This window comes from Saccopteryx leptura, chromosome 3, assembly GCF_036850995.1.
Source record: "Saccopteryx leptura isolate mSacLep1 chromosome 3, mSacLep1_pri_phased_curated, whole genome shotgun sequence".
NCBI lineage: Eukaryota > Metazoa > Chordata > Mammalia > Chiroptera > Emballonuridae > Saccopteryx > Saccopteryx leptura.
In genome coordinates this window covers 171,695,109-171,723,072 of record NC_089505.1, presented here as the reverse complement: position 1 = coordinate 171,723,072, position 27,964 = coordinate 171,695,109, and the positions used below count along the sequence as shown (strand labels likewise).

Here is a 27,964-nt window from a genome sequence, read left to right as displayed (position 1 = left end):
CAATAAATATGAGAAACTAGGTTCACTGTGAATAAATCTGAATTCCAGACAATTAGGCCTGGAAAATATTATATGAACTTTTCTCATCCTCATGCTTTTCAAACTGGCCCACAACATGAAGTAAATGGCATTACAGTTAACTCTTGACCAATGTGGGGGCTAGGGATGCCTGTCCCAGGTGCAGGAGAAAATCTGTGTATAACTTCAGAAGGCTCCACATTCTTGGGTGCCCAACCCCACATGGAAAATACTGTTTCAATTTGTGGTTAATTAAATCTGCATATGGAAAACTGGGTATATAGAAGGCTGACTCTACATTTATTTTTTTTTTAAATTTACACATAAGTGGACCCCCCACTGCTCAAACTGATGTTATTCAAGGGTCAACTATATTTTAATTAATTAACCTTTTATTTTTATTGCAAGTAGTCTAAGATATCTTCTACTGATAAAATTTGTAGATTCTAGCTGAGAAACCATGTCAAACCCTCTCCCTAGCATAACTCTCAGCAAATTTTTGCTGAGTGACAAATAGCCTTGGTTCAGTGCTTTCAGTTTCATTTTAGTCTATTTCCTTGCAGACCTGTTAGTTTTGATTTCCAGTTAGTGGGTCTCTGAAGTAAATGCAGCAAGTCCCAGGACATTGAAGAGTAAAGGAACACATTGCTTGTGCCAGAGAGAAGAGAAACCAGTGCCGTGAAACTCAGAATAAAAGAGAAGAGGAAGAGCACTTATAGCTTTCTCGTTGAAGCTGCCGTCCCCTCAACTCTAAAGGACCTCTGCTTTGGGTAAGATTGAGGCAGGGTGGGAAGAGATTTATAAGAGTCCTTTTATATTGTCTATTGATATGCTGCTGATCATGGGCACAGGAGTTTGGATGAAATTCTGATGTTACCAGAAGCAGGGTGTCCGTTAACTAGCCACTGCTCCAGCTCTGTGTTTAACTATGTTCCAGAGAGCCTACATTGAGTCTGGAATATTTTAAGATTGTTACTTCTTTCTTGGCATTAAAATTATCTTTATCTTTGATAAAATTCCACTTAATAGAGCTTAGACTACATTTTATTCTTTTTTTTTATTTTTAGCCATATTTTACTGAAACCAGAATATTAAAGGTACAGTAAAATAACAGGAGTGGAAAGTTTCATTTTGGAATTAAATGCACTAAGTGAAATAAGCCAGGCAGAGAAAGAAAAAAATCATCTGATCTCACTTATATGTGGAATCTAATGAACAAAGTGAACTGAGGAACGGAATAGAGGCAGAGGTGGGGTCACAGGGAGCAGAGAGACAGCTGTCAGAGGGAAGGGGGATGAGGGAATGTGATCAGAGAAGGTGAAAGTAAATGCACTGAAGTTCAAGTAAATATAGTTATACTTTCAGAGAAACAGTTAGTTGATGTTAAAGTTTTGGTTTTTTTATAGTCTAAGTGATTTTTTCACATATTTTTAAATTTTTATTAATTTTAATTTGTGTTAACATGGATTCAAGTGTCCCACTCAATATAACATCCTCACCCCCACCCCTGTGTCCCCCATTACCCCCTTTTGTCCTCCTCCCTCCAATTCTCACCCCTTCCCTCTGGGATTTGCTGTCCTGCTATCTGTATCTATGTGTTGTATATATATAATTTTACTAATCCTTTCACCTTCTATGATCACATCCCCTCATCCCCCTTCCCTCTGACAGCTGTCTCTCTGCTCCCTGTGACCCCACCTCTGCCTCTATTCCCTTCCTCAGTTCACTTTGTTCATTAGATTCCACATATAAGTGAGATCAGATGATTTTTTTCTTTCTCTGCCTGGCTTATTTCACTTAGCATAATAATCTCTAGGTCCATCCATGCTGTCACAAAAGGTAAGATTTCCTTCTTTTTCACGTCCACATAGTATTCCATTGTGTATATGTACAACTGCTTTTTAATCCCCTCTTCCACTGACAGACACTTGGGCTGTTTCCAGATCCTGGCTATTGTAAACAATGCTGCCATAAACCTGGGGGTGCATTTCTTCTTTTGAATCAGTGATTTTGTGTTCTTAGGACATATTGTTAAAAGTGGGATAGTTGGGTCAAAAGGCAGTTTCATTTTTAACTTTTTGAGGAAACGACATAATGTTCTCCACAGTGGCTGCACCAGTCTGCATTCCCACCAGCAGTGCAGGAGGGTTCCCTTTTCTCCACATCCTCGCCAGCACTTATTGTGTCAATTTGTTGATGAGCACCATTCTGTCTGGTGTGAGGTGATATCTCATTGTGGTTTTAATTTGCACTTCTCTGATGATTAGTAATGTTGAGCATTTTTTCATATGCCTATTGGCCATCTGTATGTCCTGTTTAAAGATGTGTCTATTTAGTTCTTTTGCCCATTTTTTGTTTGGATTGTTAACCTTCTTGGTGTTTGGTTTTACAAGTTCTTTATAAATTTTGGTTATTAACCCCTTATCAGATGTATTGATGAATATATTCACCCATTGTGTGGGTTGTCTTTTTATTTTGTTCATGGTGTCTTTTGCTGTGCAAAAGCTTTCTGGTTTGATTTAGTCCCTTTTGTTTATTTTGTCCTTCATTTCACTTGCCCATGAAGATAAATTGGCAAAAATTTTGCTACAAGAGATATTGCAGTTTACTGTTTGTTTTCTTCCAAGATGGTTATGGTTTCACGACTTAAATATAAGTCTTTTATCCATTTTGAGTTTATTTTTGTGAATGATGTGAGTTGGTGGTCCAGCTTCATTTTTTTTGCATGTACCTGTCCAATTTTCTCAACACCATTTATTAAGAGACTGTCTTTACTTTATTGGATGCTCTTACCTCCTTTGTCAAATATCAATTGACCATAAAGGTGTGGGTTTATTTCTGGGTTCTCTGTTCTGTTCCATTGATCTGAATGCCTGTTTTTATGCCAGTACCAAGCTTTTTGAATACAATGATCTTGTAGTATAACTTGACATCAGGAAGTGTGATACCTCCTACTTTCTTCATTTTCAAGATTGTTGAGGCTATTTGTGTGGTTTTTTTTATTTCATATAAATTTTTGGAATATTTGTTCTATATCTTTGAAGTATGCCATTAATATTTTAAAAGGAATTGTGTTGAATTTATAGATTGCTTTGGGTAATATAGGCATTTCAATAACATTCATTCTTCCTTTCCACCATTTCATTCTTTATTGCAAATGTTTATACTGCTGGCTAAGTAGAAGGTAGGCAACTTGGGGTCTGCAAAAAGACTCAATGAGTTTTTGTAATTTAGCAGCTTATAAAATCTTTGTGCAGGCACTTTTTCTAAGTCAGTCATTGAATGATTTCTATTTTGTAGAATTATATATCATGTTATAAAATTGGACAGCCTAACTGCTTGTCAGCAGTCACTGTGGGTATTGTTGTAAGAGAAAATGGGCCTTCATTATAAAAAAACTACTACAATATTGTATATTAACTACATTTAAAAACCGTTTTAAGTGAGAGGAGGGGAGATAGAGAGACAGACTCCTGCATATGCCTGGACCAGGATCCACCAAGTAATCCCATCCAGGGCCATCAGTGGCTAAGGCAGATACTCAAATCAACTGAGCTATTCTCAGTGCCAAAGGCCCACAGTCATCAACTGAGCAATTGGCTGAGGGAGGGAAAGAGGGAGAGACGGGGAAGAGGGAAGGGAAAGAAGGAGATGGTCAGTTCTCATGTGTGTCCTGACTGGGATCAAGCTGGGATGTACATGCACCAGGCCCACACTCTATTCACTGAGCCAACCATCCAGGGCCTACACTTAAATTTTAAGGAAGGCTTTTTTTGCCGTTTTCCCCTGAAGAAATAGAAAGTGTGATGGGAGAAAAAACCAACATTCTATTAAATGTAAGACCTCAGCAAGAGCAAGTCAGAAGTAATCAACTTTATTTATTTATTTATTTATTTATTTATTTATTTATTTATTTTTACTTGGAGGCGGGGAGGCCGAAAGACAGACTTCTGCAAGTGCCCTGACTGGAGTCCATCCAGCAATCCCCTACCGGGTGGGCGATGCTTTGCCCACCTGGGTCTGCTGCTCTGTTGTTCAGCAGCTGAGCCATTTCAGCACCTGAGGTGAGGCCATAGAGCCATCCTCAGTGCCCAGGGCCAAGTTGCTTGAATCAAGCAATGGCTGCAGGGAGGAAGACAAAGAGTGAGAGAGAGAGAAGGGGAAGGGTTGGAGAAGCTAATGGTCATCTTTCCTGTGTGCCTTGACTGGGAATCAAATCTAGGACTTCCACAGGCCAGGTCAATGCTCTACTTCTGAGCCAGAAATAATCAACTTTAAAATGTTAGAAAATTATTCTTTCTTATAGGATAAAAGTGAAAATAAGGGTGCCTATGATCTGTGTTTGTACCTCTAATAACTAGCAAATGTTATATAATGATCATGTCAAGTTACAGTGATTGAGGTATTAAAGGTTAGAAAAAGCATGAAGTTAAGGAAGGAATAATTAAAGGAAGATTCTTTTTCCTTGTAACTTTATAAAATGATTAAAATTATCATATCATCAAGCTCTGGTCATGTCTAAAATTGTGTGAATAAATACCTGGTATAGAGCAGAGCTTAGGAGGAAAAGAGCTTTGATTTTTAAGATAATGTTTCATAATTGTAGCTTCATTACCTAAACTAATTAAAAGGAATATGCAAGGAGATAAATTGGACATAGAAAAGAATCAATTTGCAAACACAGGAGGTCAAAATCTGGTAACAAAACTGAGTAAACAATCAACAGATTAAGAACAAGATTTGAAATATCAAGTCTTGGGTGAAAAAGAATGCAGATACAAAGTAAAGGTTAAGAACCAGTGAATGGGTAAGTAGGATGTACTGTGGCAGCTCAGGGACTTCCTGCACAGTTATAGCAGGAAGTGACTGGAGAATCTGAGTACTGTATCTAACTCACACCCTGCTCAGGGACAGACTTAGGAGAAATGAAGTCCAAATCTAGGTTAGTATGGTGTTCGTATTTCAAAGTACATCTATATGTTTTACACAGCATTCTCCAGATGCAGGTTCTCTATTGCTATATCTCTAAGCTCAGAGATCTCACATTTGTTCAGTCTAAATATCTATGTATGAAGGTAAAAAACTTTAAAACTTTAAAAGGAAATTTTGTAATGGAAGTCAGAAGATGTGAGACTCAGGAAATATCTCCATTTTCTGGAAAATTAGATACAAAATGAGCTGGTGGAAATGCTATCTGGTATATCTTTCTAGAAAGGAATTTGGCAATTGTATGGCCAGTAGCCGTGGCCACTATCACAGCCACCTGGCCCATGCAGGTTCGTATTGAATTCGGACAGTTGGTAAAGAAACAATGGAGCCAAGAACTGGTGGGCCATTATCCTTAATCCTAGCTTGCACTTGGCAGGCAAGTAAAAACACACACTGGGCTCCAAAACCCACTCATTCAGTGCTCATAAAGCTGCTGACTTGTCTGAGTTTCCTAGAATCAAAGTTTCTAGCTCACCAGCCTTATTCACCTCTGTTCCCCATCTCCTTCTCTCTGCACAAACTGGCTTCTCCTTTAGCACTCCACCATCTTGGCTGCTTCTCCTGGCCTCCTCCACATGGCCTTACTCTGCTCTTCTCTCCAATACCAATCCCAAGAACCGAGAGAGCAAGCTCCTGGTCTGCCCCCATTTTATAGTGTAGAAATCAAAACCTTTAATCCAATATACAAATAAGGAAGTCTCTGATACAAAGTCACTTATCTGAGGCATAATGGGATTCCTCATGAGAGTGCACCACCCCACATTATGTAATCAGTCAAGGGTGTGGGGAAAAGCTTAGTCTTAAAACTAAGCCTTAGGCTATAACCACCCTGCTGGCTTACAGTTTGTCCCCCACACCCAATGCAAACTATAAGCAAGCAAACATATATCATATTTAAAAACTTATTTGCCTGAGCAGGTGGTGGCATAGTGGATAGAGCATTGGATTGGGATGCGGAAGACCCAGGTTTGTGACCCCGAGGTCACTAGCTTGAGCGCGGGCTCATCTGGTTTGAGCAAAAGCTTACCAGCTTAGACCCAAGGTCGCTGGCTCAAGCAAGGGGTTACTTGGTCTGCTGAAGGCCCGCGGTCAAGGCACATATGAGAAAGCAATCAATGAACAACTAAGATGTCACACTGCACAACGAAAAACTAATGATTGATGCTTCTCATCTCTCCATTCCTGTCTATCTGTCCCTGTCTATCCCTCTCTCTGACTCTCTCTCTGTCTCTGTAAAAACAAAAAAACAAAAAACTTATTTGACCAACAGCAATATATAACAAAACCATATGTTTTTATCTTTTGACACAACAACTGTACCTCTAGGAATTTATACTAAAGAAAGCTAAAATATTAAATTAAATATGCAAAAAGTCAGCAGGGTTATCCATTACAGCGTTGTTTCTAATTTTAAATAAATTATAAGTAATTTAAATGCCTTTGCATAAAAGAGTGGTTGGATAAACTATGGTATATATATAATGGAGTAAGTGTTGGAAGGTACCAAAAGCTGAAAAATTAATATTAATATTCTAGAAGAAAAGGTCAGGATTTCCTGTCTGTCTTTCCTGTGGGGAGGGGAGGGAGAAGAATGTAGAAGTTTCTAGCTTGCAAGAACAATGGGTCATTTAGTTTTAAATCTAAAATAAATTAACCGAAGTTAGGAGGCAGAATTTACATACCATCTTGCATTGATTATAGTTCCTCCTCCTTCCTGGAATCTTGAGAATAACATACCTCTAGGCTAGTGAGGGAAGATGAACCCTAAAAGATTTGTAAACATCTTTGATTGTGTTACCTTGAAAATCTCAATGTTTCTGTGTATCCCCTAAACAAATGTTGTCAGCTTGTGCCATGATGTCATGCTCTCCCCGCCCATGTGTGATCAAGGGTATATAAACAGCCCCTGAAATGTTTTGGGGGACTGCACGATTTTGGTCTGCTTCCCCGTGTCAGCCATATGCGGCCGGCATATTTGATAAATCTCCTCCTTTAATAAAACTCTTCAAAAATTCATATGGAATGAGTGTCTCTACGTAAACCCGATGGAGTGAGGTACAGTGCCTTTCAGAATCTGAAGTGCAATACTTTATAACATAAGAAGCTGTTAAAAAGAATAAGAAAGTTTTCTGTGAAGTGACATGGAGGGATCGCCAAATATCTATATCATGTGCTCTTTCATGTCAGAAAATGTGAATGAAGTAATATACATATATTTATTTATTTGTGAAAAAGATATCTAAGAAGTATAAACCAGAAACTAATGAGATTAAAAACTTACAAAAGGTGGGTGAAAATAGAGTTGTAAGAATAGAAAAAACAGAAAAATAAGAATACAGTGGAAAATGAAGTGACATTTTTCCAAGTATACTTTTATAAGAAATTCCAAATCCTAGAAACATGTAATGTTTCACATACTCAAAAGATAAATACATACTTAAAAATCAATCAAGACTGACTGAAAGCCGGAGGGAGGGGAGAAAAAGACCAAGAGAGAAGAGGGAGGGATCTGCATAGAGGCCTGCGGGCGGAGGCGGCAGCCAAGAGTGGCCATCCTCCCGCGCAAAGTGCACCGAAGACCCGTGCCATGCTCCACACCCTGCCCCGACTAGGGGCTCCTGGCTGGGCGGGCCAGGACAGCTGGGGGTCCTCCGCTCGGCTTGGGCGGACACGGACTCCACGGCAGAGCTCCCCGGCTCCTTCCCTTCCCGCTGGGAGTAGGCTGCGGGGCTGGGGTGGGTGGGTGCAGGGGGAGGGGCGGACAGCGGCGGGTTGAGGCAGCGGGCTCCAGGGGACAACAAGGCGTTCACCAAAATGATGGACAAGAGGGTCAAGCAGCTGAACGAGTGTGAGCAGCTGAACAAGATTATGCTGCATTCCCATCACCCAAAGTCCATTGCAGGTCCATTGTCCTGTTACTCTCTGTGGAGATGTGTATGGTCAGTTCCATGACCTTATGGAACTCTTCAGGATTGGAGGAAAATCATCAGATACAAACTACCTGTTCATGGGGGACTATGTAGACAGAAGTTATTATTCGGTGGAGACTGTGACTCTTCTTGTGGCATTCAAGGTGCGTTACCCAGAATGCATTACAATATTGAGAGGAAACCACAAAAGCCAACAAATTACCCAAGTATATGGCTTTTAAGGTGAATGCCTCTGTTACATCTGTCTAAGACTCACTCTTGATGCTTGTCTTGGTCACGTGATACATTTATCCATCCCATCCTAAAGGCCGGTCCGTGAAAATACTTTCTGATATTAAACCAGTCCGTGGCCCCAAAACAGGTTGGGGACCACGGATTTATAACAACATGGATGGACCTTGATAACATTATACTGAGAGAAATAAGTAAATCAGAAAAAACTAAGAACTATATGATTCTATACATAGGTGAGACATAAAAATGAGACTCAGAGACATGGACAAGAATGTGGGGATTACGGGGTGGGGGGGAGGACTTTGGGTGATGGGAATGCAGCATAATCAAATGTCAAAATAACCTACAGATGTTTTCTCTGAACATATGTACCCTGATTTATCAATGTTACCCCATTAAAATTAATTTAAAAATATGTCGAGAAAGAAAAAATAAAATAAAATTAGGTATTTAAAAAAAAAGATGAATGCCTACGAAAGTATGGAAATGCCAATGTTTGGAAATACTTTACAGATCTATTTGATTATCTTCCACTTACAGCTGTAGTAGATGGACAGATATTCTGCCTCCACGGTGGCCTCTCCCCTTGCATAGACACACTGGATCACATAAGAGCCCTGGGCTGTTTACAAGAAATCCCACATGAGGGCCCAACGTGTGATCTGTTATAGTCAGATCCAGATGATCATGGTGGATGGGGCATTTCACCATGTGGTGCTGGCTACACGTTTGGAAAAGACATTTCTGAAACATTTAATCATGCCAGTGGTCTCACACTGGTTTCTCACGCTTACCAACTTGTAATGGAGGGATACAATTGGTGTCATGATCGGAATGTGGTTACCATTTTCAGTGCACCCAATTATTGTTACTGTTGTGGGAACCGGGCTGCTATCATGGAGTTAGATGACACTTTAAAATATTCCTCCCTTCAGTTTGACCCTGCACCTCCTTGTGAAGAGCCTCACATTACCCAGCGCACCCCAGACGACTTCCTATAAATTCCTCCTGGGAAAATCTGCCTTTGTATGTGGAAGTATCTGGCTTTTTAAATATATATATTTAGAAACAAAACAAACAACAGTAATCTATGTGTATCTGTAACGAACTGGGATCTGTCTTGGCATTAAACTATATCATGGACCCAAACGTGCCATACTAATGAGGAGCATTTAGCACAATGACGAGCACTGAGATGGAAACTTAGTACATTTCTAGATCAGTTGATCTTAACAGTTTGCCTGCTGTATTTGTAGTAACCATTGTCCTCTGGACTGTTCAAGAAAAAACAAACATAACTAACCCCTTCATCTCCTTTTGCACTTACTGGAAATTTTAGTTATAGTGTTTAACTGGCATGGATTAATAAAGTTGGAATTTTATTTTTAAGAAAAAAATCACAAGCTAACTTCGACTTAATCCATTACCCTTTATTTTATTGAAATGTGTAATTAATTTAACTGAAGGAAAGATTCTTCTTGGGAGTATGTTGTCATAACATTTAAAGAGATTTCCCTCCATTTAAGCTAATTTACTGTTTTATGTTAATCTGCATATCTTTTTATATTTGTCATGACAGTGCTTGCATCCTATTTGGTGTACTGAGCAAATAAACTCTTCATTTTAAACAAAACAAAACAAAATCAATCAAGACTTTAAGGAGGCCGAAATGAAACAGAAGCAGTAACAAATGAACCTGACTGCATTACAAATTAATGATTCCACTACACTGAAGAAGATGTGGAAGGAAAGAACTGATCTAAGAAACTTTGTATACAGTGTTCTGACTGTATAAGTAAGGCTAAAGACACAAAGAACTGTTCAATAATAATGTACTCTAGTTAATTTATTTATCACAGAAATATGAATTAAAAATTTTGAGACTAGTTTTTATGTATACTAGGATTGAATAAATAAGTAAACTTATAGATCAATGAGAGCCAGGCTTTCAAAGTGTAAAAAGGAGTAAAATAAAAAAAAGAAAAAAAAAAGAAAGGGAAAAAGGTTGAATAAATTCTGTTGTGCTGGATTGGAATTTGAAATATCAGTAGGAGTCAAGGATCTATACAAAAATAGATAAATAAAAACAAGTAAATAGCCTGACCATGTCGTGGTGTAGTAAGGAGTGTTGATCTGGGACACTGAGGACCCAGTTTCAAAATCCAGAGGTCTCTGGCTTGACCACGGACTCATAAGGTTGAGGGTGGGGTCTTCGGCTTGAGTGTAGGATCATAGACATGATCTCATGGTTGCTGACTTGAGCCCAAGGTCACTGGCTTGGCTGGAGCCCCTGGGTTAAGGCACATATGAGAAAGCAATCAATGAATAACTAAACTGACACAACTATGAATTGATGCTTCTCATCTTTCTCCCTTCCTGTCTGTCCTTGTCTGTCCCTTTCTCTCTCTCTCTCACTAAAAACAAAACAATAAATATAGGTGTGTATACACCTGTGCTTGTATATATACATACATACACAGATACATCATATATTCACTTTGCCTTTGAGAAGCCTAGAAGTAATGCACACACCTCATGCGATATCTTGGCAATAAGTGCTGTTATCCAAAAGAAAGAATCAGGGTTTCTGGGAAAATTGCTCTATTTTAGAGCTGAATCAGGGAAAATACAAGATGAAATACTTGCCAGAAAGTAGGGAGGTACTCCATATATCAGGGGTCTCAAACTTGCGGCCCGCCCACCAAGTTTGTGCGGCCTGCAGACTAATCAAACTTCGTGGATTAGTCTGCGGGCCAGTCTGCGGGCCGCACAAACTTGGTGGGCGGGCCGGAGTTTGAGACCCCTGCTGGGAGCATGACAAAAGGACATGGAAGCCTATCCTGAAGAAGCTCTCAAAAAAAAAAAAATGGGGCAAATTAAAAGTAACAAAATAAATAATAATAGTAAAGGATTAAAACCCATAGAATAAAATAAATATCTATGAGCCCATACTGATACAACTACATAATTGAATGATTAAACAAATAAATGGAGAAGAGACAGCTCCTGCTTAAAGTAGAACTCAAATTAATAAATGCTTACAGAATTGTGAAAATACGAAATGACATAGGCATACACTACAGTAACAATCAGTGGATGCTAAAATTAGCACTAAAAATGATATGAAAGTATGATGAGAATATATTTGCATAGTCTCAAAAAATCTCCCCAAATGATACTTTGTAATCACAAAGAAGTAAATATTAACTTTACAAAGGAGGAATCTGGCAGACACAACCTTAAGCAAGTTGATATCATAGCATCAGTGTCATACTGACATCATAAATCCCTTGATGCAAGGCACTGAGACTGACAGACTATCACTTAGATGGTATTCTTGTCAAAAATACATAACCTCAATCTAATTATGGGAAACCATCACAAAATGACAAAGTGAGAGATATTCTACAGACTGACAGGCCAGTTCTCTTCTAAAATGTCCAGGTCATGAAAGACAAAATAAAAAATTAGAAACTGTCAAAAATGACAGAAGCCTAAGGAAACAATGACAGTAATGAGAGGTCCTGATTGGATCGTGGGTCAGAAAAGAACATTATTGGGGAAAATAGTGATGGCAGAAAAGATGTGTAGAGTAGTTAATAGAATGATATTAAAGTTAAAATTTTGTGTAAATAATTGTTCTATGGTTGTATAGGATATGGACATTATGGGAAGCTGGGGAAATGACATATGAAAACTCTCCGGGCCCTGGCTGGTTGGCTCAGCAGTAGAGCGTTGGCCAGATGTGTGAAAGTCCTGGGTTCCATCCCCAGCCAGGGCACATAGGAGAAGTGCCCATCTGCTTCTTTACCCTTCTCCTTTCTCTCTCTCTTCCCCTCCTGCAGCCAAGGCCCCATTGGAGCAAACTTGGCTCAGGGGCTGAGGATGGCTCCGTGGACTCTGCCTCAGGCACTAGAATGGCTCCAATTGCTATGGAGCAGCAGCCCAGATGGGCAGAGTATCACCTCCTGATGGGCTTGCCAGGTAGATCTCGGTCGGTCTCATGCGGGCTTTTGTCTCTCTGCCTCCCCGCATCTCACTTCAGAAAAAATACAAAAAGAAAAAGAAAAAAGAAAACTCTCCATACTTGTTGTACAACATTTTTGCAAGTATAAGTAATTGAAAATTAAAATTATTTTAAAAGCAAACGAGTGGACTAGTTTACAGGACAGCTTAAAGGGGTCATAAGACTATTTAAAACCTATAAGGAAAAAAGTTCAAGAACAGAAAATAAAGTTTTAGTCCACATTGTAAGTTCTTGCTCAGCTTCTGACTAAAAATTGTTTTCTATCCCATCTTCTCTCTTACGGATAAGGTGACACCCTGGACATGGCCTCAGAGAGCCACATGCCAGCCCCAGTGTGCCTCATTGAGAACACTAAAGGGCAACTGACAGTTAATCAGGAAGCTCTGAAGATCCTGTCTGGCATTAGACAGCCTGTTGTGGTGGTGGCCATCGTGGGTCTCTACCGCACGGGCAAATCCTACCTGATGAACAAGCTGGCTGGGAAGAAGGAGGGTGAGTGACACCAGCAAAGCTCTGCTGAGACCTTGTGTCTACCCACACTCCCAGCACTGAGTATGGTGATGCGAGGAGAGAAAGTTAGAAATGGGAGGAATATTAAAACTACCTTTTAATCCACTGATGAGCTTCTTACTCTTAGCCTGTTCTGGAGGATAAGCGTCAACTCCCTCTTCTTACTTTGCTTTCATTTCCCTTTTTAAAGTATAAATGTGCCTGTCTGGGAGGGATAAGTTTATAATAAATATAATTAATATACATAATAATAAACCATAAAACATTTACTAAAATGTTTGGTATTAATATCAAGCTTGCACTGTTTTTTTCTTTTCTTTGTTGTTTTTTTATGTGGGTTTTTTTTTTGCAATTGTGGAGGAGTGTCTTTTATTTAATTTACACTGATTTTTAAAGTAAAATAAATGCTAAATTTTGTATTAGATACTTTACTTTTTCTATTTTTCTGGTTCTGATTAAGATCAACACTGATTATGGTTTCATTTATTTCTTAATTTTGATGTCATTAACTTTATATGATTTCTCAGAATTGTGTGGTATTAAAAATCTAAGTCCTGGTATCTCCACTCCCCCTGCAGGCTTCTCTCTGGGTTCCACGGTGCAGTCTCACACCAAGGGAATCTGGATGTGGTGTGTGCCTCATCCTGAGAAGCCGAAATACACCCTCGTTCTGCTTGACACCGAGGGCCTCGGAGATGTAGAGAAGGTAAAAATGAATCTTTTAAGTCCTAGTTATGTTAGATCAGTAGCTCTTTTATACTCTCCCCCACCCAATTCCTTGATTTATGCTTCTAACTTATCTGTTAATGTATTATTTTTTCACTTACTTAGTAGCAATCAACATTTGATCTTAAATCTGTTTTGAACTTAACCAAAGTGAGCTTTATGTCAAGAAAGTAAAGTATGATCATAACAAGCTAATTTAAGAGCTGTTGCATACCTTAAGCACTAAACTCCATTCAGCTATATAACATACATAAGTATTGAGAGTGGCCAATAAGATCAATTAATAGGGTATATAATCCATAAAACAATAACTAATGACATTATTAGTATCATAGGGAAATGTTTTGGTGAGGCTGTGAAGGTGCATCTAAACCTGACTATTTTACAAATTTGTCTGACTTTTCACAATGGGAACTGAGAAAGATGGTTAGAATAATCTTGTCCACAGGTGTACTAGTCATAAAAGAAGCAAAATATAAGATCTGACGTCATTGTTTTTGTTCATAAAGGATTATACATTATTACTCTTATAAGTCTTAGACATACAAAACTCTTATTAAAGGAGTATATTTTAACTTACGATGGCATGCCATGGGAATGTAATAGCATCACAATCTATGTTCAGGAGATATGCTTAAAATGCATTACCTGATCATAATAGTTATTACTATCACTCTTACTTAAATTTATATGCAATGCCTCATTTAAATTTCACAAAAGCATGAATTTAATGTTTGCAAATTCATTGTACTAATGGGAGAAATTTGCATATGGAAATGACTAACTTAAATTTCCACAGCTAAATAGAGACAGAGCTGGGATCAGAATTAATCTATCTGAACTGAAAGCATGTTGCTTTTCCTTACTATTCTATGTGGCTTCTACAATGATGTCTAGGGAGACAACAAGAATGACTCCTGGATCTTTGCCTTGGCCATCCTCCTGAGCAGCACTTTTGTATACAACAGCATGGGAACCATCAACCAGATGGCCATGGACCAACTGCAGTATCCTTTGTGTGGCCCAGAACACCCTAAATCTAGAAAATGACAGCTTCATCTTTTCATGAGATAGAGTGATGGGCAACTGCAGAAGAGTTCATAAGTCCCCTCCCTAATTTCATTATGCTCAACATCCAACTTTACTTCAATCACCCCCCCCAAATCCATGCCTTTTTGGTATACCAGATTTTACTATACTTTTGTTTACTTGTTTATTGTTTCTCTCACTAGATGATTGTTATACATGATCCTTAGACACTTAGCTGCACGAGGCTCTGTATATCCCTATGAGACTTAAATCTCCCCTGCATTGCCAAGCCCTCAACAGCCTCTAAAATTTTTACTCTCATTTATCAAATATCTGTATCCTTACCATCTTCCCCAAATATTTCCCTTTAACTGAATTCTATCTATACCTTCTGGACATTGTTTCCCCTACAGACCTCTCCAGTGGTCTTAGTGGTGATTTTGTTCTCCTCCTACAACTTGCATGTCACAGGTCCCAGAAAAGTTAGGTAATCTCCTTGCTCCTAATGACAGCTTCCAGATACAGTCCCATTCTTCTCCCATTAAAAAGGGAAACACCTTCGAAGGGCATGCACTGAGACTGCACCATCTCTCAGTGCTTTAGTCATCAACCAACTTTCCTATAAAGACACACCCTTCATTTGTTAAAAAATGTTAGCTTTCTAGTTCACTGTAGTTTTAGAAAATTTAACAACTGATACACACTTACCAAACACTCTGATCTCTCAGTTTTATCATGTCCTCATATCTTACCCTCCACTCTCCTGACCTCTTTTTGGTCATTATCAACAACTTTAACATTTCTATAATTTGGTTTCAATCATTGTCCTGTATTAGCTTTTGTAAAGATTACCTTCATGGTCCTCCATCTAATTGTTACTTCTCATACTCTTTGACCTCTCAACAGCATTTGATAGTTGGTCTTTTCTACTTTTCTGAAACACTTGGTTCTTTTGGTGTCTAGAATGTCACCGTTTCCTAATATTCCACCTTCTTCATTGTTTACACCTGTTTTCTTGGTTGCATCTTCTTGGCTTTTAAATATTAGAGCTCTTTGATTCATGGGTATCTTCTATTCTCCCTCTATTCAGTCCTTAAGTGATTTTTTCCAGATTTCCAGATCTCTTCCAGGCTATCAGTATCACCTGTATGCCAATTAACATAATATGTATATATGAAAATATGAGCACTGTTCTCAGGTGCAAACTTGTATATCTAGCCGTTTATATGGCATCTCTATTTAGACGGTGAGACATCTCAAACTTAACATGTAAAAAAACCCAGAATTCTTAATTTTTCTATTCAAATTCACTCCTTTAGTATCACAGTACATTCCCATAGTTTTCACACAGATTCTTCGCTCAAAATCTTAAAATTCATCCTAGATTATTTTTTTCTTCCTATCTTAGAAACTACTAGTTGGTAAGTCTTGTTATTTCCACTGTCATAAGTATTTTTCCACACTGACTGATTCTTACCACTTCCTATACCATAACTCAAATTTAAGCTTCCATCTTCTCTCATCTGATTTACCTCTTTAACCCCTGTCTCTGCTTATGCTCTTGCCTCTCATAGATACAATGCCAGCCAATACGACTTTTAAAAGACCAACATTGGGTCATATCCCCCCTGAGCTTAAAGCTTCCCAATGGCTTCCCATTAAATTTAGATTAAGATTTCAACTTTTTTGTGTAGCTTACATGGTCTGGACCCTATCCATTTTAGAACTTTGGCTCTAACCACCCTGGCCTGCTTGCTGTATGTTAGAAACACTCAGTTATTTCTTATCTAAGGGTTAGCAAGTGTTATTTCTTCTTCTTGAAATGTGCATGGTTGACTCCTACAATTTATTCTGATTTCTGCTCAGATACCCTCAGAGAGAATTTACCTGTACAACCACATAAACCAGCACCATGTGCAGACACAGTTATTCTTTAACCTTTAACATGGTTTATTTTTTTCAAGATAATTATTATTAATAAGCATAGGCCCAATGTGTGGAAGTCCCAGGTTTGATTCTCAGTCAGGACACACAGGAGAAGCACTCGTCTGCTTCTCCAACCTCCCCCTCTCGCTTGTCGCTCTCTCTCTCTCTCTCTCTCTCTCTCTCTCTTTCTCTCTCTTTTCCCCTTCTGCAGCCATGGCTCAGTTGGGGCGAGTTGGCCCTAGGCACTGAGGATGGCTTAATGGCCTCCACCTCAGGTGCTAAGAAAAGCTCGGTTGCTGAGCAACAGAGCAATGCCCCAGATGGGCAGAGCATCACGCCCTAGTAGGCTAGCTGGGTGGATCTCAGCTTGGGTGCTGCGGGAGTCTCTGCCCCCCCCTACTGAATAAAAAAACAAAAGAAGTATATCATATTTTATTATATTTTTATTGACTTATTTATCACTTGTCTCTGGATAAAATGTAAGCTCTAGGATGGTAGCATTTTCTCATTTATTGCAATATTCTTAGTCCCTAGAGTAAGTGTTCAATAGATGTTTGTGGAATAAATGAATAAGTGAACTAATGAATGTATGAGCTAATTAAGAAAAAATATTTTAGCTGAGCTTTGGGAGAAAATACTGCGTAAAACAGTTCTACTATTCTGCAATTTTCCTATATTAGCATCTCAGCTATGTAACAGAGCTGACTGATCGAATCAGGGCAAAATCCTCACCTGTTAACAGTGAGGTTGACGACTCAGCCGACTTTGTGAGTTTCTTTCCAGCCTTTGTGTGGACACTGAGAGATTTCTCCCTGGAGCTAGAAGCAAATGGAAAACCCATCACTGCTGATGAGTACCTGGACTTGTCATTGAAACTAAAACAAGGTGACTGAGACTGATTGTCAGGTAACAAATAAAGAGAAAACAATATCAAAATGACCATTTCTGTGTTGGTGCTAATATTATAACTTTGCAACTGCATGAATCTGGCAGTTTCTTTAAAGAAAACATTTTTTGGCTAAATTAGATGGATCTAATTTTAAGTGATCTCCCTCTTCTTAGAGAAATTTCAATTTTAAAAAAAATTTCTGATTCATCATGAGTTTCTGTTTATCCCTTTACATGAAATTTGTGCAAATTATGAAGTGTCATAAATTTGAGGCAGTAAGTATAAAGGTGTGCTGCTTCTAATTTTCATTCCTTTAGGTACCAATATGGAGATTAAAAGCTTTAACGAACCGCGGTTGTGCATCCGAAAGTTCTTCCCAAAGAAGAAGTGCTTCATCTTTGACCGTCCTGCTCAGAGGAAGTACCTTGTCCACCTGGAACAGCTACAGGAGGATGATCTGAACCCTGAGTTCACAGAACAAGTAGCAGATTTCTGTTCCTACATCTTCAAATATTCTGAAGCCAAAACTCTCTCAGGAGGCATCACAGTCAATGGGCCTCGTGAGTTCCTCTCACACCCTTCTTCTTACCTGGACTTTCCTTCCATTCAATGTAAAGAATAAATGAGAGAGCTATAAGGGTTACTTAAGAAAAATTCATAGTCTAATAATGTCCAAGAAAACACACCACAAAGATTGTACTGTAAATATTATGTGGCAAGTAAAATTATTTCTAGTGTTCTCTAATATTCATAGAAGCAAGATAAATAAAGGAAGATTAAAGTCCATCTTTATGTAGTAACCTTTTCCTCCAACTTCTCAGCCTTAAAACCTATGGATTGTTCTTTAGGAGCTCTACAGAGATTGTCCAAGTGAAGAGAAGGCAAATATTCCATTGATATGAGACTTTGCTACTAATCTTTGCACAAGTCTCTGCTATGCACCAACCACTGGGTATAATGGTAGATAGAAAAATATTTATTTCTACCCTCGTTCCAGCACAAGAGTGAGGATACTTTAATTTTTAAATTATAATTATAAATAGTGAAAAGTACAGTAAATCAAAATATATAGCTCACAAAAATTAGGGAATATTTTATTGCTTCATATTCATTTTGAAATATCCCCTAATTTTTGTGAGCAGTAAATAGGCTATTATGACAGACTAAGGACTATAGGCAAGTGGGAGATAATTTGGATTCAAAGACAGAGAATATTTGTTTCTTAAAGTGACATGTAAGATGGTTACTTAAAAATGAGTATGAATCAACCAGAAAAACAGACAGAATAGATTTGCAGGCAGAGATTTGGGAGAAAGCCTGACATAAAAAAGAATTCTGCAACTTCAGGAAACTAAAAGAGTGTTATTCAAACAGAGTAAAAAGCATAAGAGTAACATCATGATTGAAAAAGCATGCCAGAGCAGAATTTGAAAGGTCCAGCAGATGACTTCAGGAATATTAGAGTTTCAACTCAATGGGACACTCTTGGAGAATTTTAGACAGAGAGTAAAGTTATTTAATTTATATCTAAAATGGTCTTTCTGAGTATTTTGTACATGATATGTTGGAGGGATGTAAAGGATGAGAAGATGGGTGGTATTTGCAAGAATATAGAAATACATGGGGATTTTGTTAGGCAAAGATTATGGTGGCCCTGGCCGGTTGGCTCAGCGGTGGAGCGTCGGCCTGGCGTGCGGGGGACCCAGGTTCGATTCCCGGCCGGGGCACATGGGAGAGGCGCCCATTTGCTTCTCCACCCCCCCCCCCTCCTTCCTCTCTGTCTCTCTCTTCCCCTCCTGCAGCCGGGGCTCCATTGGAGTGGGGATGGCCCGGGCGCTGGGGATGGCTCCTTGGCCTCTGCCCTAGGCGCTAGAGTGGCTCTGGTCGCGGCAGAGCGACCCCCCCCCCCCAGGGGCGGAGCGTCGCCCCCTGGTGGGCAGAGCGTCGCCCCTGGTGGGCGTGCGGGTGGATCCCGGTCCGGCGCATGCGGGAGACTGTCTGACTGTCTCTCCCCATTTCCAGCTTCAGAAAAAGAAAAAAAAAAGATTATGGTAATGGAGCTAGTCAAAATGAACTATTCTCACACAGCTTGATTGTCAATTTCATAGCTTGGTGATGGATACATAGAGACAATTAAGGCTTCAGGGTTCTGAAATCGGGCAACTATTTGAATGGATGCCATTTACTGAGAGAAATGTCTGGAGGAGAAATCATTTTTCAGAGTGGATGAAGTTATTTAAATTTAGATTACTTAATATTTATTTTCCTTCTATGTATATTAGAAAGAATAACATGCAGATATTTACTTATTTATATACTTTTATTTATTTTTTTCTTTTCCAATTGAGGGAGGAGAGATAGAGAAACAGACTACCACATGCACCCCACTGGTATCCATCTGGCCATCCCCATCTGGAACCCATGCTCTGCCCATCTGGGACTATGCACGCAACCAAGCTATTTTTAGCACCTGAGGCAGAGACTACATGGAGCCATCCTCAGTGCCCAGGGTCAATGTGCTTGAACTAATCAAACCATGGTTGCAGGAGGAAAAGAGAGAGAGAAAGGAAAGGGGTGGAGAAGTAAGTGGTCGCGTGTATACCTTGACCAGAGCAGAACCCAAGATATCCACTCTCCAGGCCAATGCATTACCACTGAGCCAGCCGGTCAGGCCTAACATGCAGATATTTAAAAAAAAACATATCTAAAGCTTAAAAATCAACTCAAAGCAGGAAATAAAATTCATAGTATCCATATAGAAATTATTTAAAATTGTAGAAAAAAAAGAGAAAGCCTACAATTGAATCTCAAAGAACTAATATTTGTAGGGTGACAAAACACTATAGTTTACTCGAAGCTGGAATTTTCTGTAATATAAAACTTTCAATGATAAAACCAGTAAAGCTCTGGGCAAACCTTAGTGAGTTGGTCACTCACACTGCATGTAGCTCTGAGTGCATGTAGACAATATGTAGAAGAGCCACTTATCTATGCCAAACACAGAACTAGTAACCTGTACTAGGCATACACACACACTCACGCATGCACATGCACACACACACAAGCAAGCTAAGTTTTCTCCTTAGCCTTTTCATACATTAGAATTGAAGAAGCAACAGAAAGTAAGGCAGAAGAAAAGAAGATGTAGAATGGTTGAGAAAAGATCAAGACTTAATATTTTGGCTCCAAATATCCTATTCTGATTCATTCACTGTAACATCTTCCTTTAGGATGAGGGAAGGAGGAGAAAAGAAAAGCATTAAACTTTTATAAATCTAGAGGTTAGTAAAATATTCCATTCCTGTTGTCCCTCAGAAAATCTTTAAACTATTGTTTGTGACATTAAAAACATTATACAAAATATTCTAGCAGTTGATTCTAAATAACTAAGCAAACAACTTTACATTCTTAGTGCTAAACAGATTATGGTTTCTTCTTCCTTCTCACCAACAGATAATTATTATTATTTTTTTAAATTCACTTTTGTAGGACTGGAAAGCTTGGTGCTGACCTATGTTAAGGCCATCAGCAGTGGGGAGCTGCCCTGCATGGAGAACGCAGTCCTGGCCTTGGCCCAGATAGAGAACTCAGCCGCAGTGCAAAAGGCCATTGCCCACTATGAGCAGCAGATGGGCCAGAAGGTGCAGCTGCCCACAGAAACCCTCCAGGAGCTGCTGGACCTGCATAGGGCCATTGAGAAAGAGGCCATTGAAGTCTTCATGAAGAATTCCTTCAAGGATGTGGGCCAAAATTTCCAGACGAAACTAGCGGTATTTTTGCTGTTCTATATCATGAAAGGCAGAAAGATTTGGGCTTCTAGATATAAGTGGCTCTTCCTAGACCCAAAGACAGAGGTGATCAGTTAATGCGTACTCATTTGTAGTCATTACTAAAAGAAGAAAATACTCTTAACCTTTGTCCTGTAGACCATACACCAACTAAACTATGTTTATTATAAATATCTTCTGCTATTAATTTTCCTCTTCTGAATCCCATATTTTAGGCACATAAGTAAATTTTAAAACTTTATTTACATGAGTATTTTAATTTATTTTCTCTTTTAGAGTTAATCAAAGGCACAGTACTTTCATGGTTCCTGTTAATAACCTGGTAGAATTCAATTCTTTTTAACAACACTAAATATGTTTTGTCTTCAATGTGAAGCTATGGTAAACTTTTCAGAAAACCAAGAAAGTAAAACCAGTCATAAGAATTTTATTTGAGCCTGACCAGGTGATGGGGCAGTGGATAGAGCATCGGTCTGGGATGTGGAGGACCCAGGTTCAAGACCCCAATGTCTCCAGCTAGAGTGCGGGTTCATCTGGTTTGAACAAAGCTCACCAGATTGAGCCCAAGGCTTGAGCAAAGGGTCACTAGGTCTGCTGTAGCCCCATGGTCAAGGCACATATGAGAAAGCAATCAATGAACAACTAAGTGCCACAATGAAGAGTTGAGGCTTCTCATCTCTCTCCATTCCTGTTGGTCTGTCCCTATCTATCCTCTCTGACTCTCTCTCTCTCTCTTTCTCTCTCTCTCTCTCGCTCTCACACACACACACACACACACACACACACACACACACACACACACACAGAATGTTATTTGAGAATGTTTTCAAGTCTGAGTTCTTACACATTGAGGAAGGATTTTTTGCATGTCAAACAATCATTGGAAAAGTAACAATCCCTCCTTGCTTTGCAAGTCAGGATTTTATAAATTTTACCTTTCTGCATTGAAAGGTCCTAATGAAATTAGAGGCAAGGTCAGCAAACAATGGATATCCTTCTGTACTAATGCAAAAGCTTGATATGTAGGTTCTCTTGAATGATTTAATGCAGATAAATATATATTTTATTAGTCTTGTTCAGTACTGAAAATACCTGGGTAAAGTCTTTATTACATTACTTAACCTTATAGTGAGAAAATATGCAAAAATATTCTCATTTTAAAGAGTGTACCCATAATCATTGACCCTTTACCGTGCATTTATGGATGTCAATAGGCCTAATACTTTATATCATTGCATATAATCTTAACATAAAATCTATGAAATAGATAAAAATTTCCCTTGTTTTACCATCAAGAAAACCTCAATTCACAAAGGTTGAGTGTCACAAAGCCACAAAGTGATAGACCCAGGAACGCCACCCACACTTGCCAGACTCCAAAGTTTGTGCTCTAAACTATTTCTGAAATTGGAATTCAAAGGAGAAATTTCTTGTGGAACAGTGTCTATGCTTTTAGAATCATTCTCTAAAGCAGGAAAAGTAGGGAACAGTGTCAGATAATCACAACCAGAGAAGTAGATGAATTTTTTAAAGCAACACTATTCTTAAGAACAGTCTAGAGCAGGGGTCCCCAAACTATGGCCCGCGGGCCGCATGCGGCCCCCTGAGGCCATTAATCCGGCCCCCACCGCACTTCCAGAAGAGGCACCTCTTTCATTGGTGGTCAGTGAGAGGAGCATAAGTTTCCATTGAAATACTGGTCAGTGTGTTGATTTAAATTTACTTGTTCTTTATTTTAAATATTTTATTTGTTCCCGTTTTGTTTTTTTACTTTAAAATAAGATACGTGCAGTGTGCATAGGGATTTGTTCATAGTTTTTTTATAGTCTGGCCCTCCAACGGTCTGAGGGACAGTGAACTGGCCCCCTGTGTAAAAAGTTTGGGGACCCCTGGTCTAGAGTCTCACAGCAAGGTGAAGGATATGGCCCTGTTTGTATGCCACAGTCTCTACAGAAGAAGCATTTCTCAGTCATCTGTGTGTGGTTCACGTCCTCCTCATGGCTGACTGTACCATCTGTACTATTTTGTCACTTCACAGGAATGTTTAGTAGCAAAACGTGATGACTTTTGTAAGCAGAATGTGAGAGCATCATCAGATCATTGCTCAGCCTTACTTCAAGATATTTTTAGTCCTCTAGAAGAAGATGTGAAGCAGGGGAAATTTTCTAAATCAGGAGGTTATCATCTTTTTATTCAGAAGATGGAGGAGCTGAAGAAAAAGTACTACCAAGTGCCCAGAAAGGGGATACAGGTAAGCTGTCTACTGAGTATTATTTCTGAGGACTTTCTGAGGTGACTCTTTCAAACTACAGTGGGAACAACCAAAATGTGATTTGTACATAGTGCCTCTGCCTTTCTCTCTTCCATTCACTGATATTTGTTCAGTAGAAGAGACAACCATGGGATGGAGAATACATTCCATTTTGGAAGCAAAGATGAAGCCCTCTTAAAAAATGTTTGTAGAATTAATTCATTAGTTTTCTCATCCAAAAAATTCAGTACTTATCTATTTAGACCTAGTATATATATCAAGTCTTGTCAAGTTTTTAGAGCTAAGGCACTTAATAGAAAAGGTTCTCCCAAAATGTTTAGCAGAAATAAACAAATGATGGCTTATAGAAAAAAGTAATAAAAGTTAACCCATACAGAGTGTGTTGGGTTTCAGGAAATGAATGCGCTTAACTCATTCAAATCTCACAACCTCACACAGTATATATTACTAATGTCCCCATTTTTATAAATAAGAAAGTTGAGACACAGAAATAAATCAACTCATCCAAGAACACACAGTGATACAGCTGGAGTGCAAATCAGATAGCAGACTGTGCTCTTAACTTTTCCTTTAGGCTGATATACTCAGGTTAGATCATTCTGAATTAGGTATGGATACATACTGTGTTTTTTTTAAGAGTGGCTTAAAAAGACAAAGGTTTCTCTCTTGTGTGCAAAAAGTGATGAAGAGATAATCAGACTGATAATGAAACTTCATAATAATGTTGTTCTCAGACCTCTTCCTTCATTCTGCTCTAGCACCTTACTTAGCACACAGTCTCTCTCTTCAAGGTCAATTTAAGATCTAAGGTGGCTGCTAGAGTTGCACCCATTAGCTCCATATAACAGGTGGAAAGAAAAGGGAAAAGGAGAAGAGAGAACGATCTTTGGATCAACTCTCTTCAGTGTGATTTTCAATAAGTAGCATTATCCTCTGCCTGAGTGTTATTGGCCAAAATTTAATCATTATAGACACTCAACTACCAGAGATATTGAGTAGAAAATACAAAATTTTATTGTAGTTCACAATATGCACAGATGAAAACAAAATTCAAAGTTCTGTTACTAAGAACAAAGGGGACAGTAATATTAGGATGACTTTCACAGTCACTTTCACAGTGACAAAAAGTGCCCTGAAGAAAAAAGAAAATAAGCTCTAGGTATATCAGAAGAAGGAAATGTGAGACAATTTTATATGAATGCTTTTACAGAAAGCCTTTCTGATGAAGTAATGTTTCAGCAGACTCTTCAAAGGAGTGAGGGTGTGAGCCAAATGGGCATCTAGGGGAAGAAAATTTCAAAGTGGAAAACTCAAAAGAAAAAGGTGGTTTATATCCTAGGAATAGCAAGAAATGTGATGGGAGGGTGGTGAGAAAGAAGGCAGGCAGGAGATGAAGTCAGAGAGGTGTTCACAGGCCAGAGGCCAGACCAGGTAGTACTTTGGAGGCCACTGAGAAAATCTGAATTTTATTTGAAAAGAGTAGGAAAGCCAGTAGAAGGTTTTATACATAAGAGTGAAGCAGTCTGTCTTAAAATTATATAGCATAACATTAGCTGCTCTGAGAAGAATGGACTGTTGAGGAGCAAGAGTGAATGTAGGGAGATTAATATTGATATTAATGCAATGGTCTACACAAGGGGTAATGATGTCTTGGACCAGGGTATTTGAAAAGAGCAGATGACAAGTGATGGGTTCTGACTGGTTTTAGTTTGAAGACAGAGCAAACATGAGATTAGCTCATGACTATGTGTGGGATGTGTAAGGAACAAAAAATATCCAGGGTTTTCAACCCAGACAGTGAGAAAACCAGAGTTACTGATTATATTACCAAAATTGGGGTGATAGGAAATGAAACAGATTTGAGGGGGTATCCAGAGTTGACTTTTAGGCCAGTTTAGTATGAAATAGTATTTTAAATTTTACAATGATTATTATAGAGGTGATAAAATTAAATTGAATTAACATATATAATGCTGGGTTTTGTTTAAACCCATATTTTCTATTTCTTAATTCTAACTTCCTCTGCATCACTAGGCAGAAGAGACACTGAAGAAATACCTGGAGTCCAAAGAGAGTGTGGCTGATGCTCTTCTACAGACTGATCAGTCACTTACAGAAAAGGAAAAAGAGATTGAAGGTGAGGATAGCTGAAAACTGTTTAGTTAGATGGAAAGCCCAGGAAATGTTAATATTAGACATATCAGTTCACCTGATATCATTATTGTAGAGCAAAGAATAACAAGTACAGTTCATAGTCTAGGAGATTTTTTTCCACTGATATTTACAGTCATCTTTTGCTTACTAAGCATAAAAATTATCACAAGAAGTTTTCTCTGGGAAATAATAATTTTAATAAAAGTGGGGCCTGACCAGGTGATAATACAGTGGATAGAGCATCGGCCCAGGATGCTGAGGACCCAGGTTCAAAATCCCAAGGTCACCATCTTGAGCATGGGATCATACACATGGCCCCAAGGTCAGTGGCTTGAAACCCAAGGTCATTGGCTTGAGCAAGGGTTCACTGGCTCTGCTGGAGCCTGCTGATCAAGGCACATATAAGAAAGCAATTAATGAACAACTAAGAAGCTGCAATGAAGAATTGATGCTTCTCATCTCTCTCCCTTCCTTTCTGTCTGTCTCTGTCTGTCACTCCATCTCTTTCTCTCTTTTTCACTTAAAAAAAAATGGAGTGAAATGCAAAACAAGGCCATAACAATTTAATCCTCTTGTTTCTCTGCTTACTTTTTCTACTCAGTGGAACGTATAAAGGCTGAAAATGCAGAGGCTGCAGCAAAAATGTTGGAAGAAATGCAAAAGAAGAATCAGCAGATGATGGAAGAGAAAGAAAAGAGTTATCAAGAACATTTGAAACAATTGACTGAGAAGATGGAGTTGGAGAGGGCCCAGTTAATGGCAGAGCAAGAGAGGATTCTCGCTCTGAAACTTGAGGTATTCAATTCTGTCATTACCATTTCTCCTCCAGTGCACTGAATCAAAACACTGCTTAGAAATTAAAGTATATGTCATATTAAGGGCTTTTCTAGCCCTAACACTAGTAGATATTATATTCTCTTAGTATTTCTACCCATGACCCTCTCTGATAACTAAAAGGTATTTACTTGCAAGATAAAATGTCATGGAATCTTTTCTTATTAAATCACTAATAAACATTAGCTATTCACTACCAGGTACTGCATGATGACTTCATAGTCATTCTATGATCAAATCCTCATTTTATGTTATAGGTACTATTATAATCTCATTTTCAGATTAAGAAATTGTAATGTCGTGATAGAGAAGTAACATTCCAAGTCCTACCTATTGGAAGAATTATCTGGTCTGTCTATTCTACTGAGTGGAGTTTACAGTGATTTTGTTTCTGCCATACCTGGTATAACATGATCTCTGCAGGCATTGTAATGAACAGAAAGACTCCATAACCATTTACACAATAGATCATGTAATTAAATTCCCGGGCTGACTTTAATTTCAAACTCTCCAACTCCTCTCCAAGTCATTTTTGAACCCAGATGTCCACCCAGAAAGATAGTATGGACCAGTGCAGGCCCTGATCTCTCTAGCTTTTTTCTGTTACCATGCTACCAAATTTTGGAGACTTGTATTAAGCCCTCTGATCATGTAGTAACTTTCCCATTGAAATTCACTCATCTTTCTTACTTTCTTAAATATCTATTTAAGAGTCCATACTACCCAAATCAGAGTTGAAGCAAAGAATGATAGATTTTCCAGAAAGACTGTGTTGCATGTGGATGAAAAGGGCCAAGAGTACAATTCTAGGTTGTTAATATTTAAGAAAGTATAACAGAAGTTCATTTCTGTAGCTAAATAAAGTCCAGTAAAATTATTGGCAGGCATAGGAAACTCTGGAGAAAGTCATACACTAGAAGTTAAGAAAGGGACAGATTTCAAAAATAATTCAAAAACTCATGAAGGATTAACATATGTATTGACAGGGGAAATAATTTGGCAAATGTGGGAAAAGTTTTAAATTGTATGAGTTCAGTCTTCACTTTCTTTTTCAGGAAAATGAACGGCTTCTCAGAGAAGGATTCAAGGAAGAAAGCAGGAAACTTCAAGAAGAGATGAGGGCTATCGAGAACAGCAGAACCTCAGGAGGAATATGTACTATACTTTAAAAATACAAGGCACATAACTTCCTAACCAGCTCACCTTCCCTCCACTAGGAAAAACTTGAATGAACTTCAGAATGTCAAACAATTGTTACTAAACAAAAGCGATGCTCACACCAATAAATACAATTTGAAATAATAATGATGCATGGGGTTTGTTGAGCCATAAAGTTTGCAAAGATAAAATGAACTGTGAAGGCAATGTTTTCTCTACAGAGTGATTAACTCATGCTTCATTATAGTAATAAATGATTAGTGTGATCTAAACTGGATCTTATATTAGAAATCATGCATACTGAGTCCAGAGATACTTGAAATTGTAAAATGAGATGCATTTTATAATGGAGAGATATCAGGTGGGTCCAGTTTGGGGTAAACTTGTTTTTCTCACATACATCATCTTCTAGATATCCTAGGCCCCATGCTATTGCTCAAGGGTTTACTTTGGTCTTGGGATAGGGTTGGAGTGTTGTAA

At 38.6% G+C, this 27,964-nt stretch overlaps 1 protein-coding gene and 1 pseudogene across 1 annotated transcript; both read left to right on the top strand.

The window, feature by feature from the left end:
- The first annotated feature begins 583 nt into the window (after positions 1–583).
- On the top strand, positions 584–27,631 carry LOC136400343 (guanylate-binding protein 2-like). Its single transcript, XM_066376850.1, has 11 exons — positions 584–788; positions 12,487–12,690; positions 13,287–13,414; positions 14,332–14,441; positions 17,078–17,274; positions 17,596–17,838; positions 20,768–21,048; positions 23,105–23,317; positions 25,373–25,475; positions 26,094–26,287; positions 27,382–27,631. Exons 2-11 carry the CDS (start codon positions 12,501–12,503, stop codon positions 27,493–27,495), a joined length of 1,773 nt encoding a protein of 590 aa, XP_066232947.1. The 5' UTR covers positions 584–788; positions 12,487–12,500; the 3' UTR covers positions 27,496–27,631.
- Positions 7,807–10,022, top strand: LOC136397741 (serine/threonine-protein phosphatase 2A catalytic subunit beta isoform-like; annotated as a pseudogene).
- Positions 27,632–27,964: the final 333 nt, after the last annotated feature.